The sequence below is a fragment of the Xyrauchen texanus genome, chromosome 20, assembly GCF_025860055.1.
Source record: "Xyrauchen texanus isolate HMW12.3.18 chromosome 20, RBS_HiC_50CHRs, whole genome shotgun sequence".
Taxonomy (NCBI): Eukaryota; Metazoa; Chordata; class Actinopteri; order Cypriniformes; family Catostomidae; genus Xyrauchen; species Xyrauchen texanus.
The window spans coordinates 15,770,640-15,784,005 of NC_068295.1; the positions used below are offsets into that span (position 1 = coordinate 15,770,640).

A 13,366-nucleotide genomic window follows, 5' to 3' on the forward strand; every position below is an offset into this window, starting at 1 on the left:
AGCTAGGCTTCTCAAGACAGCAGCGGCAACAGCCAGACCAGCCACTGGGTTTCTGTCCACCCCGATGCTTCCGCCGCCTGCTCAAACAACTCCACGAAGGCATCCGGGATGTCTTCTGGTCTCATCGTGAACGTGAAGTGGGACTTGGTGTGCGGTCGCACCGGGAGATTCTGCCTGGGTTATCAAACTCTGCAACACCTGTAGATCATCCACTTGAGCATGCAGGAAGGCCTGGAAGCGCTGCCCCTGCTCTTGACGCAGCTCGGGCAGTGTCTGATGGTGGTTTTGGTGGATGCTGGCAAGAGTTTTGATGAGATCGATGAAGGGCGAGGACTCCTTGAAGGCGTACCTACCTCAAAAATCCTGGGTTTCAACACCACTGCAACACTTCCCTAATTAATACATACAAGAGAAAATGGGAGACGGCGTTCTCAGTCTCAAATACAGACTTTATTCAGACAAAAGAAAATACGCTTTTCAGCAAAACATAAACGAGGGCAGGGATTTTCATCCAAACATAAATCCTTGCTGTTTCTCCGCCAAACAGGGCACACCCACACTCAGGATCAGCTTTTCTCTCTGGGCTTCCTGTCTCCCTTTATATAATGCCACTCACTGAAACACAGATCAGCTGTTAGGGAAATTACAAATTGTGGAAATTGTGAGTCCTTTCCTTTCATTCGTCCTGGCCTCGCCCCCATTCACAAACCAGCGCTAGGCTACGCCCCATCACCACAATCATGTACTACTCATATACCATACTTTCTGCAGTTTTCAGCATGTATACTGTACTATATATACATTTTCTGTATGCATATATAAAAAAATTACCCAAATTTGTATTCAAATGCAAAATAACAATATTTAGTTTCAACATGATATCAGGAACATGATATCTTGCTTAATTAAAAACTGTAGGTCATATGACAACAATCTAGTATTCTACTTTTTAAAATGTTTAGCATTGCATATTCCATACTCTAAAAGAATAGTAGGCAGTTTAAAGTGTATACCTCACAGTATGCAGTAAACAGTACTCTAGTATTCTTTTTCGAATATAGCCAAGGTAAGCAGGTTTCAAGCACACAAAAACAAATTTGATTTTGCTTTGTTGAACCAATAAAACAAAATGATGTCTTAAATTAAAAATATTAGGGATTAGTGATGGGTAAAAATATAGATTTTCTGATTAATTGTGATCCCCATCTGAGCAATCACGATATCGATTCTTAAAATCACAAGATCGATCTCTCAATCAATGCAGAGTTAAATACTGTGTTTTATGAGTAAACGTTTGGTTTGACTCATTCCATGTACCGGTAATGTGCCCAAAGACGGGATCCACACAATCCATTTGTCATAGAATAATATCTTACTAATTCTAATTCTAATCACACATATCACGGATGCACTAAAGAGGCTGTGTGACTGCACTCAACCAAAACAACACTCCTGTGAGAAACTGCCATTAATCTTAAAGAGACAGTGCCGATTTAGCGCTTGTTCTAAGCAATGTCTGATCAATTTAAATACTTGTAAACAGTACAAATTATGCATATATACAAATAACAAGTAACAATATATAAAAAACTCCCATGTATTCCATATGATGTCTTGAAATTGCTTATATATGTGTGTTAGCAAAATGGAAATTATAACTTAATGAAATCTTCTGGGTTCAGTAAAAGTTAAGCTTAATGGAAGTTACAGTGAGGCACTTACAATGGAAGTGAATGGGGAAAATTTTTGGAGGGTTTAAAGGCTGAAATGTGAAGATTATAATTTTATAAAAGCACTTACATTAATTCTTCTGTTAAAACTCTTTGAGTATTATTTGAGCAGTTAAGTTGTTTAAATCATAATTTTTACAGTAATTTTAGGGTTTGAGGGTTTGTTGACATTACATAGTCATGGCTATGAAGTTTTAAAATTGGCTATAATTTTACACAGAAAATCTTGGTAAAAATAATTTTAACGCACATATTGTTTATGTCTAGTGGCTATACTATTGAAACAGTGATTATTTTAACATTTTCGTATTGGCCCCATTTACTTCCATTGTAAATGCCTCACTGGAACCCATATTTTTAGGTGGGGTAAAATGTGGAAATGATTCTAGGGACCCACGGGTCCAGAAGGGCCCCACTACAAATTCTACACTGTATTTTTAATAGGAAAGGGGCCCCAGAATACCTTGCTACGACCCTGCTCAACCCTAATAAGAATGTCAATAGATCAACCCAATACTGATTGATGAATATTCATCCATATTAATGATAAAGTTAAATAATGTTTAGTCTTTGTTTTTGTGTCCATTAAGGGGATTGAGCCACTTGAGCCTTACTGATGGTGTTGTCGGGGTACAAATGGCAATAAAAAAGTTTGGAAACAGTGGTGTACATGACCCTGAAACTTCCAGAACTGATGGTCCAATGTCAATGCAACTAAGAGATTTGGTTTACATTAGTCTGTGTGATGTACAGACCTGTGCTGTTGATATCCAGTGTAATGACGGTGTGTCCTACTGCTGGGTCTGTAAGTGTCTCTGGCTCCCCCTTTAGATTGTCATGTAGCACTGCAGGTAAAAGCTCTTCTCCCACACACTCCTCTTCCTTCGCATCCGCCTCTTTTCTCAAGTCTTGACTCTTGAATCCTGACTCTTTCTTGTCTTCTTTTACCATTTCTGTCTCATCTTCCCCTTCCTGTTTTATTTTTGTACCATTGGTCTGTTGGAGCGACAGGATTTGTTTGGGCTGTTCTATATCACTGCAGAGTAAAAAGTATGAACAAACAACATGAAGGAAGGGAATGCAAATGATTTTGGACAAAATGGGAAAAAGAAGTAAAAGACCATCTGTGAAGGGAATGCGTTATGTTCTGGGAGTTTTGTCACGGAATAGTCACAGACTTAAATCAAATTAAAGGGTGGCAAGCTTCAATCTTGTAGTGTGCACTTGGATGTATACAAGTCAACTCACATATAAACACATATGCAATGTCTCACCAGAGGATGTTGTTGACACAGACCACACACTGTGGCTGGGAGTTTTTACTGTTATAGATCACAGTGGCCTGAGTTTCTGCCCAAACAAAGCCTCCTGCTTTAGCCAGCAGACGGTACTGTCCTGTACATACCTGTCCCTTCACAAACACTGGCAAGAAAGACACATAAACTAAAGTTTTTTTATATCTATATTTAGATTTACATAAATAAACAGCATTCTTCAGGAGGTATAACATGTGTCTGTTTATATGGTCTTACGGTTGTGGTGTGTTTTGGTCAAATGGTCAGAATCCAAGGCGTGATAGTATTCATACACAGAATGCTGCATCAGATCCACTGGATGAAAGCCCAACAAATCTGTGATCCTGCAAACACAAATACACACAAGTTACCTCCTGCTCTGTGACACTGCAACCTTTACCAGTCACCACTAGATGGTACATAAAACTAGATCAACAAAGTTTCTAAACTGACAAGTCTAGCGTTAGTGACTGTGACTCTTCCCAGTGACTCAATTCTTTAAATCTGTTGACAAGAAAAACTCCTGTCCCTCCAAAAGATTCATTCACTAATTCGTTCAATGACCCTCGCTGTACCAAAGCAGATACTTCTTTCTACTACAAGGAAGGAAATTGTCAGTGCATGGAAGTGAATGAGTATGCATCACTATATTCACTTAAATTATTCTTTAAGTGAAAAAACAACTGCATATTCATTACCAAACAAGTCAACTTTTGTCACACATTTTAAAGAAGGCCAAAATGTCTGTTTATCTGTAATGGCCTCAAGTATGATAACATGATTAATGTATTTTTTTTCTTTTACTAACCAGGCGCAATGTCATTCTAACGCAAAACTGCTGCACAACATGACACAATTACAACCAATCGGAACATATTTGATGTTTAATATATAGATGTGTGCAATGAGATTCTGGACCAATGAGATTTCACTATAGGTGGGGCTACCCAGAGTGTAGCAACTGACAAATCTTTGTGCCACTTACCACTTGTTGTTCTTGGTTAGGACATAAATTCCAAATATACGTGGAAGAGAAAGCGGTTATCTCTTGTTGCTTTATCATGTTGCTTGGACTAAAGCATTAAATCATGTTCTCAACAGGACAGGTGTTATTGTGCAGGTGCACTGGGATTTTACCTCTCATCGCAATAGGTGAAGCGCATATCCAAAGTGTGGCGACTGAGGAACGTTCTAGAATCCAGAGGCGCCTCAATATTTGCCGGGTGGGGAATAGACTCACAGATCAGCACCAGGTATGTCGAACACCCACTTTTTTCCTCGCATTCACCCTTCTGAAAGCCATCTGCTATGTGGATATGGCCCGAACAGTGCAACACCTGTCAGAGAGATAGGCTGATAGGGATATATATGGATACAGATTCACAGCAAATGCTTTCAAAGTAACATTTGCCCCCATGACTGAATGAGTGAGGGGTGGTACCTTCCAGGAGGCTGATTTGATGTTGACAGTGCGCCCTCTGCTGGTCAAGGTGCATTTCATCCTCAACAGAAAACGTCTGTCTGTGTGCTGTTCCTTTGCTTTCTTAGACGCACCTGTGGGGGTGGGGGGGGGGGGGTGGTGGAGTGATTGTTTGATTATGTGTATATGTGTATATGTGTGAGAGAGAGTATTACCTGTCTTGTGTGCCAGCATTTCTCTGAGCTCCTCATTGTCACATGGATGAGTAAACTCAAACACACTGTGTCCAGTTAGGTCGATCTACACAGGATGAAGCAATTTAATACAGACACTCACATAACATTACCTGTCTTGTGTGCCAGCATTTCTCTGAGCTGTTCTCTGTCACATGGATGAGTAATCTCAAACACACTATGTCCAGTTAGGTCGATCTACACAGGATGAAACAATTTAATACAGACACTCACATAATTCATGTCATTATTCACATTTCTTTGGCCTGGCTAAACATTCATAGCTAGTGACTGAAACTAAGTCAAGGAAGCTGGTCTGTAATTAAAAGAAAAAGGTCTGATTGTTTGTATTTATCTCTCACATTTTGACTCTTCTACATCTTACATAGCCCCGATTAACGTATAGCTCTGATTAACGTATGAAATGTGTTGGATAGGGTGACCAGATATTTGAACCTCCTCAACTCTGGGGTATCTTTGGGCTGCCTCTTGCAAAAAGCTCAACATTTACACATACTGTGAACTAATTGCCAAAACAAATTCACATTTTTCAGAAAAACCCCCAAATTGAAAAAAGACTAAGCATGTAATTCTGGTTCTGTTCACTTTATCTTCCACCAAAGTCTTATTTTATTCCACTAGATGGCAGCACCATCCATCACAATATACATGAAATGTAGGTGGCGCTCTAATGCATTGTATCCCTCAGATACGGCCATATTCAATCTAGACATTTTCATTTCATGCTGAAAATGGGTGTTCCATTGTTTCATCACATTTTTCGGAATCTGAGTGGACTAGAAGCTCAATCAAAATTAGAAAGATGATTTGTTTCAGCATGCTTTTCCTGCTGGGCCACATATTTTGGTCTGGACATCTACGATATAACCAGTGTTGGGTTTAATGAATTACTAAGTAATTATTTACTGTAATTACTTTTTCATTGAAAAAGTAAAGTATGTGATTACTCTTAATTTTTTAGTTATTTAATTACAGTTACTTGTGATATAATTGTGTTAAATAGTGTACAGACTATAGAACATTACTAGTAAATTTAAAATTGAAATGTAATGTCTAATATTAAAATGTATGTTTTCTAATTAAATGCATCCCCCTTAAATTCTTTGGCCAGTTCATGAATAATTTATTTGAGTTTATGTGATTTATTTAAAAAATAATTCAAATAACTATTTCATTTCTATCCTTATATTTTTCATCTGGTTGAGGTTGATAAGGGTTTTAGAAAGTAATTAGTAATAAGTAATGCAATTACTTTCCAGACAGTGTAATTTGTACAGTAAACTAATTAGACTGTAGAAGATGTAATTAGTAGTTAGTAATTAATTAACTAAGTAATTAATAACTTACCCAACACTGGATATAACATTGGATTATTCACGCAAGCAAGCTCACAGACAGAGTAAAAAATGGCTCATGATGTAGAAATGCAGATCCATCACATTTGACACAAAATATTCAGAACACTAAAACATAAAACTATCAAATATAATTCCACATAAAATATTTAAGTTCATGTACTCTGTAAGAAAAAGAAAAGAAGCATTTTCATGTGTTGTGAATGGAAATGTGTTAGCCTCTTTCTGCCAGTCATTGAAAAACACATTTTCATTTTAGCATTTCTGCAGCTTAGCTTGCTTACTTAAAGCTTCTTTCATTGAAGACAGGGAGTGGCAGCAAGTGCAAAAAGTTATTGTTACGGCAACCAGATACTTTGCAAGCTGATATGCCGAAAGACAATTTAGAATTGAAGTAGTTCTACCAGCAAATCAACCTGCAATGACAAATAAACAGGTTTCCTTGTCTGCAATTTCATCCTATTGAGAAACACAAACAGAGATGGTAGCTAAGCACAAAAAGGTCAGTGTGACATTGTAACAGGGTGGAGGGCGGGGCCGGGTCGTGATTTTACACACCCGGTCCCTTATCAGGCTAATAAAGCCTCCGAGAGGTATAAAGGCCGACTGCGGACAGTGGTGCGACAGAGAGAGAGATCGCTTACTGGCAGCTGACCATCATATGTGTGTGTTTGTGTCAATTGGTTTATTTCTTCATTAAACTATTATTTATATTGTCAAGCCAGTTCTCGCCTCCTCCTTTCCATTGTTCCCTTAACACTGGTGCCAAAACACGGGAAGGAGGAGGGATACGCCGTAGTGTAGTTCTTGCCGCTACCATCCACCCCAATGGAGCAGCCACAGCCATCTACCGGGGGACGGAGGAGCCCGGCCGCCTGGAAGCGGAGAAACGGCGGCCGACCACAAGGGGAGAAGGGGCTCCTAACCGACTGCCTGAGGCGGTCAGGGCCGCTGCCAGGGGCAGAGTGACAGACTTTTGAAAAAGTGGGTAACATGTGCATGTTATGTCCGAAATAGCCTTTAATCAAAATGTTATCACCTGAGGAAGGCCCAGACACTTGCTGACATTCTCTGACAGGTAGACCATATCACCATCAGCAGACAGAACCATGAGAAACCCATCCAGAGCTTTCAGAATTGAACTGTTCCATTGAGATTCCAATTCGGTCTCCACACCCAGTACAGCTACAGAGACAAACATATACATAAAACAATTGATTGAAACTGCTCTTAATAAATTCACTAAGAATATAAAAACAGATAATTGGCACACTTATCCACACACAGCTCAAATACACAACAGAACTTTCTTTCTTACTCATCTGGCATTTGTCCACTATCTCTCACCTGTGCCATCTCTCACCTGTGTCCAGTAGTTTACGCAGACGCAGGTAACTGAGAGTGAGTCTAACAACCGATGCTTTGTCCAGGTTAGAGGTGACACTGAGTGGGAAGGGCAGTTCTTTGGCCAGCTCATAGAACACCTCTGACTCTTTTCCTCTTCGACAGCGTGCAGCATCCCGAGATTTCTCCTTTCTTCGCTCCGAACTGACCCTGCCACAAACAAAGACAAACCACCATCAGGGCCATGCGTTTTAAATGCCTTCAGCACAGACACATACAAACCAGTGTGCTGCACAGCCAAACACATTATATGTTTACGATCCTGATTGAGTAATATACAGTCATGTGTGTAGAAATGGCTGCAGTTCCACAGCATACACACCAGCTGCAAATACTAGACGAAGTATGAAGAAGCCAAGTTTGGGAGCGGCAATGACTCCGGTGGTAGAGCGGGTCGGCCACTAATCACTAATCAGGTTCGATTCCCGGCCCACCTGACTCCACATGCCGAAGTGTCCTTGGGCAAGACACTGAATCCCAAGTTGCTCCCAATGGCAGGCTAGTGCCTTGAATGGAAGCTCAGCCGTCATTGGTTTGTGAGTGTGTGTGTGAATGGGACAAAGTGTAAAGCGCTTTGGTAACTGCTAAGGTTAAAATAAAGGTGCTATATAAGTGCAGACCATTTCATATCTGTGAGATTTAGGTAGGGCAATAATCTCACAAACTCAGTGCTGCTAAAACAGATAATCTTGCCACAAATCTACTCTTGTTAATATTCTGTTGTGCCCAGACACTTTTGCCAGGTTTATTCAGGTTAAATCCGCCAAAGACAGAAAAAAAAAAAAAGAAAAATAATTAACAAAAAATTAACAAAAGGGCAGCAATGGCATTAGAGAGGTCATGTTACAATATTTATGAGAAAGACAGATGGATCATGTGATGGTCCAAGAATCACAATATAGGAATGAAGCCCTAATTATCACTTTTTGCACACCAGCAGTTATTTATTATTCATTGATTTCACCCTCCCTTTAGCTGTGAAGACTAACAAATTGATTAACTAGATTACAGCAGTGATGTTGACTAAGATGGGTGATACCACTTATTTTCTTTCAAGTCCAATATCGTCGATACCAATACTGATACTTCTATAATTTTTGCGATTTCTTTGGATAAAATGGGTCATTTCAAAATATAATTTTTAGTCATAATTCAAGTAATTATTTTATTTTTTTCGTTTTATCATTTGTGAGCCTAAACTTTCTAATAAGAAAATTATTAGACTTTTGTTTTGTTTACCTTACAAACATTAACCATGGTTTCACTACAATAACTATATTTTAACCATGGGATTTAGTTCAACCATAGTTACCACACAATTAACCATGGTTACTACTGCAATATTGCTGTAGTAAAACCATCTTTTAATTTGTATTTTTATTTTTTTGGTCAATATTTTTGTGTGAGGATTGATATTTTTTTTAAACAACATCAGTATCGGAATAATCATTACTTTAGGATCGATCTGCCCATCACTAATGTTGACTACCTGTGAGTAACTGATGGAGTGACATTTTGCCCTCCATAACAATCCATTATAACAGATCATCCCTAATTGGTGGTGCTGTATATTGTTTTGTAATGTTGTGTTATGTGGAGTTGTACTGTGTAGTATTGTGTTGTGTAGGGTCAGAGGGGGCGCACTGGCTACAGCTGAATCATTAAGTTACTCCTACACTGAAGACAGTCACCTTATTTACAGAGACTTACTGGACACACAGCAGGTAAAACCACTTTAATACAAAGATCCCTCTGTACAGTTACTGACATCATCATGTTTGCTGAGCTGTTCTCAGGGTGAAGATGGAAAAGCCAGTGCTCATAAAACATCCATGGACAAGACTAGTTAAGGTTCTGCCAGAGATGTCAACAGAGTTTAATCAACTCCTTAATTTATACTTCCTCTCTCTCTATGTCTCTTTCAGGATTCAAGAATGGAATCATGATAGACCTGCTTTTATAGTGCCAAAGCAGTCAACCTTACATATATATATATATATATATATATATATATATATATATATATATATATATATATATACTGTATGTGTACTATACTATATCCTATATAGACCATTTCAAGGACGTCAACAATAACAAAGGAATTAGAATGCTACTGCGCATGTCTGACCCTGAAGCATTTCCGGTAGCTGCATTTTTATTACCCAGAACTGTCAAAATAAAATGACTAGTGCATACTTTTAGAGTCTAGCTAAAACAGAACAAATAAGATATGTGTAAAATCTGAAAATAAACATTGAGGTGTCATAACTGGATCCTTTTCATAAGACTCAATTTTCTCAAAAACATCAAACATTTACATGAAGGGACATACAGACATGTTGTTGATACTGAGCACATCTACATGAGAGAGTCGATGAAAGGGTATCGTAGTTTAGATGCTCACAATTATTTACTTAGCGGCAAGGTCGAAAATACTGGATCACTCCTGTTATAATCAGTGAAGCTATTGATGCTGCAAGCACGTGACATGCAGACAAGTTAAGGCTTTATTCATAATGTACAAAAACAAACACCCCAACATTGACCCCGCTCATCGTTACGAAAAGCACCGTGGATTCATTCAGGTGCCTGGGCTCTACCATATCACAGGGCCTGAAGTGGGAGACCCACATAGACTCCATTGTGAAAAAGGCCCAGTAGAGGTTGTACTTTCTTCACCAGTTGAGGAACTTTAACCTGCTACAGGCACTGCTGATACAGTTCTACTCAGTAGTCATTGAGTCTGTCCTCTGCACTTCAATAACTCTGGTTTGGTTCAGCTACGAAATCAGACATCTGACACTTTAGAGCTCTGAGCACCAGAACTGTCAGGCACAAGAACAGATATTTTCCTCAGGCTATCCATTTACATTTACATTTATGCATTTAGCAGACGCTTTTATCCAAAGCGACTTACAGAGCCCTTATCACAGGGACAATCCCCCAAGAGCAACCTGGAGTTAAGTGCCTTGCTCAAGGACACAATGGTGGTGGCTGTGGGGATCAAACCAGTGACCTTTTGATTAACAGCTCAGCGCTTTAGCCCACTACGCCACCACCACTCCACCATCTATCCATCTCATGAACCGTCAAACTGTCCCATTGAGCAATAATTATGTGCAATACACAGCTTAGTCTATTTCCTACCTCTTCTGCCATTACATTCCCTTGAACTGTATATAACAGATTTGCATTTGTACGTATACATAAAGCTCTGGAAAGAGACTCCAAATGCTCAGTTTCTCTGGATTCACTATTTATAGGCAAGTGTTAGAGTAAAATTAATATTTTTGTTTTATTCTATAAAATACTGACAATATTTCTCCCAAATTCCAAATAAAAATATTGTCAATATTTGCTGGAATTGGCAACTGTTCAAAATAGCAAAAAAGATGCCGTGTTTTCAGATCTCGAATAATGCGAAGACAACAAGTTCATATTAATTTATAAACAACACAATACTAATGTTTTAACTTAGGTAGAGTACAGAAATCAATAGTTGGTGGAATAACCCTGATTTCCAATCACAGCTTTCATGTGTCTTTGCACACTTGCCACAGTCTTTCACATTGCTTTTGGGTGATTTTTTCACTCATGGCTCATATTTTCAAGCAGGAATTCAACAGAGACTGGAATGGAATGGCCGCCATACATCTAGAGATGCTGATTTAAGAAACATTTTTAGTGGTCTCTTAATTTTTTCCAGAGCTGTATATATTTTTTTGTCTTATGTATTTCTATATATACTTATATTTTCTATTTGCTTTATATTCTTATTCTATATTTTTTATTATCTCTTTTTGTTGTATTATTTGTGCACTGGAAGCTTCTGTCACCAAGACAAATTTATTTTGTGTGTAAGCATACTTGCCAATAAAGCTCATTCTGATTTTGATTCTAATAATGGGAGCCACCCAGTCACATTTAGAGCCCATAAAGAAATACTCTGACTTAATTAGCCAGCTGAACTCTATCTATCAAACTTACTATTAGCTGGAAAAAATTGAATTGACCTACCAGAGGTAAGATGTCTGCTAATGATGTAATACTGCAGTGTTTCTTGCGTCCATTTGTGGTTGCTTTTTCGAAAATCAAAACACTTTAATTTCCATTAGTCCCAGGCATCCAGGTAGCATCCAGCCACCAAACAACATTTTAATAATGACATTTTATTACAATAATATTAACGTTAAACGTGTTAAAGTCACTGTGAATAAAGCGCCTCCTGCTGTTGTTTTGAATGAGTTTGACAAGTAGCTGGAAATAAGACGTCACATCCTTAAACTGACTAATAGCCCTTGAAATGGTCTATATATAAAATACTTTCTTTTATCCCAGCTAAATATTGAGAGACAATTATAATTAAGACATTTTAGGTTCACTTCCCAGAAAAGTGTAAACGCTTTGTCTTTGTCGAGCTATAAAACATGCTCTATTTGTTTGAGCATCCTAACCAGTCCAACACAGTAGCATTGGCTCAACAACACAATCTGTTTTGCCAACTAATTGAAAAGGATGGACAGTTCAAGAAACTTGTTTGAAAACATTATTATTATAGTCACTATATTTGTAACTCTGTTTGGTGATGGTAGAAACACACTACGGACTTCAGAAACACACTAGCGCAGAAACACACTTCAACTTTAATTGTAAATGAACCGGTAGATTTTGCTGTATATTTTTGAAAATGCCCTAATTGTCTGTATCTCTATCTCTCTTATGGTCCCTCATGAGTCTTTATATGATTATATTAGAGAATGTTAAGCTCACATATACAAAAACAGACAAACACACTTGACCTCTTAGAGCTCATTTTGAGGTCTCCACACTTCACTGATCCAGTGCAGATAGAGTGTCTGGGTGCCGGCTAGCCTATGAGATGAATATAGCAGAGTGCTATAGAAACCCCCAGCTGTTTCACCACGCTTCCTGTCTGTTTCTCTGAATCACTCCACCTGTTTGATCATTATCAGTAAATACTTTAAGACTGATGAGAATAGTGAGGTTTTACTGCACCAAGCTATAGAAGATGAAAAAAAAGATCACACACACACACAGAGACTATGAGCTTTCTGTCACTCCATAGGCCATATTCCCTCTAACACACTGAGCCAATGAGGCAAATTTGCATATATATTATGAAGCTTTTGTTATTTACTTTAGATGTAGTAGGCAATGTTTTGTACAAAGTAGTCCACACCATTACAAGGTCTATTACTAATATGCATCCATCATTTGCATATCTAGGTAACCTTCACACCACAATGACCATGACTACAGCAGTAGCCGTGCTTCATAGCAACATTATGCAGATCCCTGATTTAGGTTTGTGTGTTATCTCAACTGTAATGGAAAATGTACCATTTGTATATACCATGTGCATCACCTGAACACAATAGTACCACTGTGAAACAATTAACTAATCACAACTTCCAGTTGAGAGAACATTAAAACACCAAATAAGGCCATCATGTAATATAGTCATCACAAAAAAAAAAAATCTCCCAAAGGCTATTACCCTCACTACAAGTGATCTGAACACACGTAAGATAGCTTAAATAAAAAACAGTCTTAAGAGCTGTGCAAACAAGCACTTATTAACAATTAAAATTGTTCCAAAGATACTTTTATACTAATTTAAACCCATCTCTCACAAGAAACACCAGCGGTTAAGCATGTATGATCTGACAAACAGCCGTAAATCTAAGAGATACTAGAAGTAGCACTCTAGAATTCTGATATAATGTTCTAGAATTCCAGACATCTCAGAATCCTTAGCCAGACTGTGTAGAGCAGACAGACGCCTTTATTGTGATCAAAGCCCCTTCTGTGAGTTGACCTGTGCCCTCGGCATGTTTTAATAATAATGATCCAATAAGCTTTCTGTCACTCACCTGCACTGTTT

The 13,366-nt window shown here is 38.3% G+C and overlaps 1 protein-coding gene across 3 annotated transcripts in view; it reads right to left on the minus strand.

Annotated features, from left to right (window-relative positions):
• LOC127660718 (hypoxia-inducible factor 1-alpha-like) overlaps positions 1–13,366 on the minus strand; it is a 28,617-nt gene that overhangs the window by 12,672 nt on the left and 2,579 nt on the right. The window contains exons 2-9 of one of the 3 annotated variants that reach the window (XM_052151097.1): positions 7,418–7,608; positions 7,094–7,239; positions 4,661–4,745; positions 4,467–4,579; positions 4,163–4,362; positions 3,263–3,369; positions 3,005–3,152; positions 2,486–2,766 (exon numbers count right to left, since the gene is read on the minus strand). In XM_052151097.1, coding sequence (XP_052007057.1) covers positions 2,486–2,766; positions 3,005–3,152; positions 3,263–3,369; positions 4,163–4,362; positions 4,467–4,579; positions 4,661–4,745; positions 7,094–7,239; positions 7,418–7,608 — 1,271 coding nt within the window. Of the gene's footprint in view, positions 1–2,485; positions 2,767–3,004; positions 3,153–3,262; positions 3,370–4,162; positions 4,363–4,466; positions 4,580–4,660; positions 4,746–4,791; positions 4,877–7,093; positions 7,240–7,401; positions 7,609–13,366 lie in introns of all 3 variants that reach the window. The other 2 variants (XM_052151098.1, XM_052151099.1) reach the window with 2 other exon arrangements.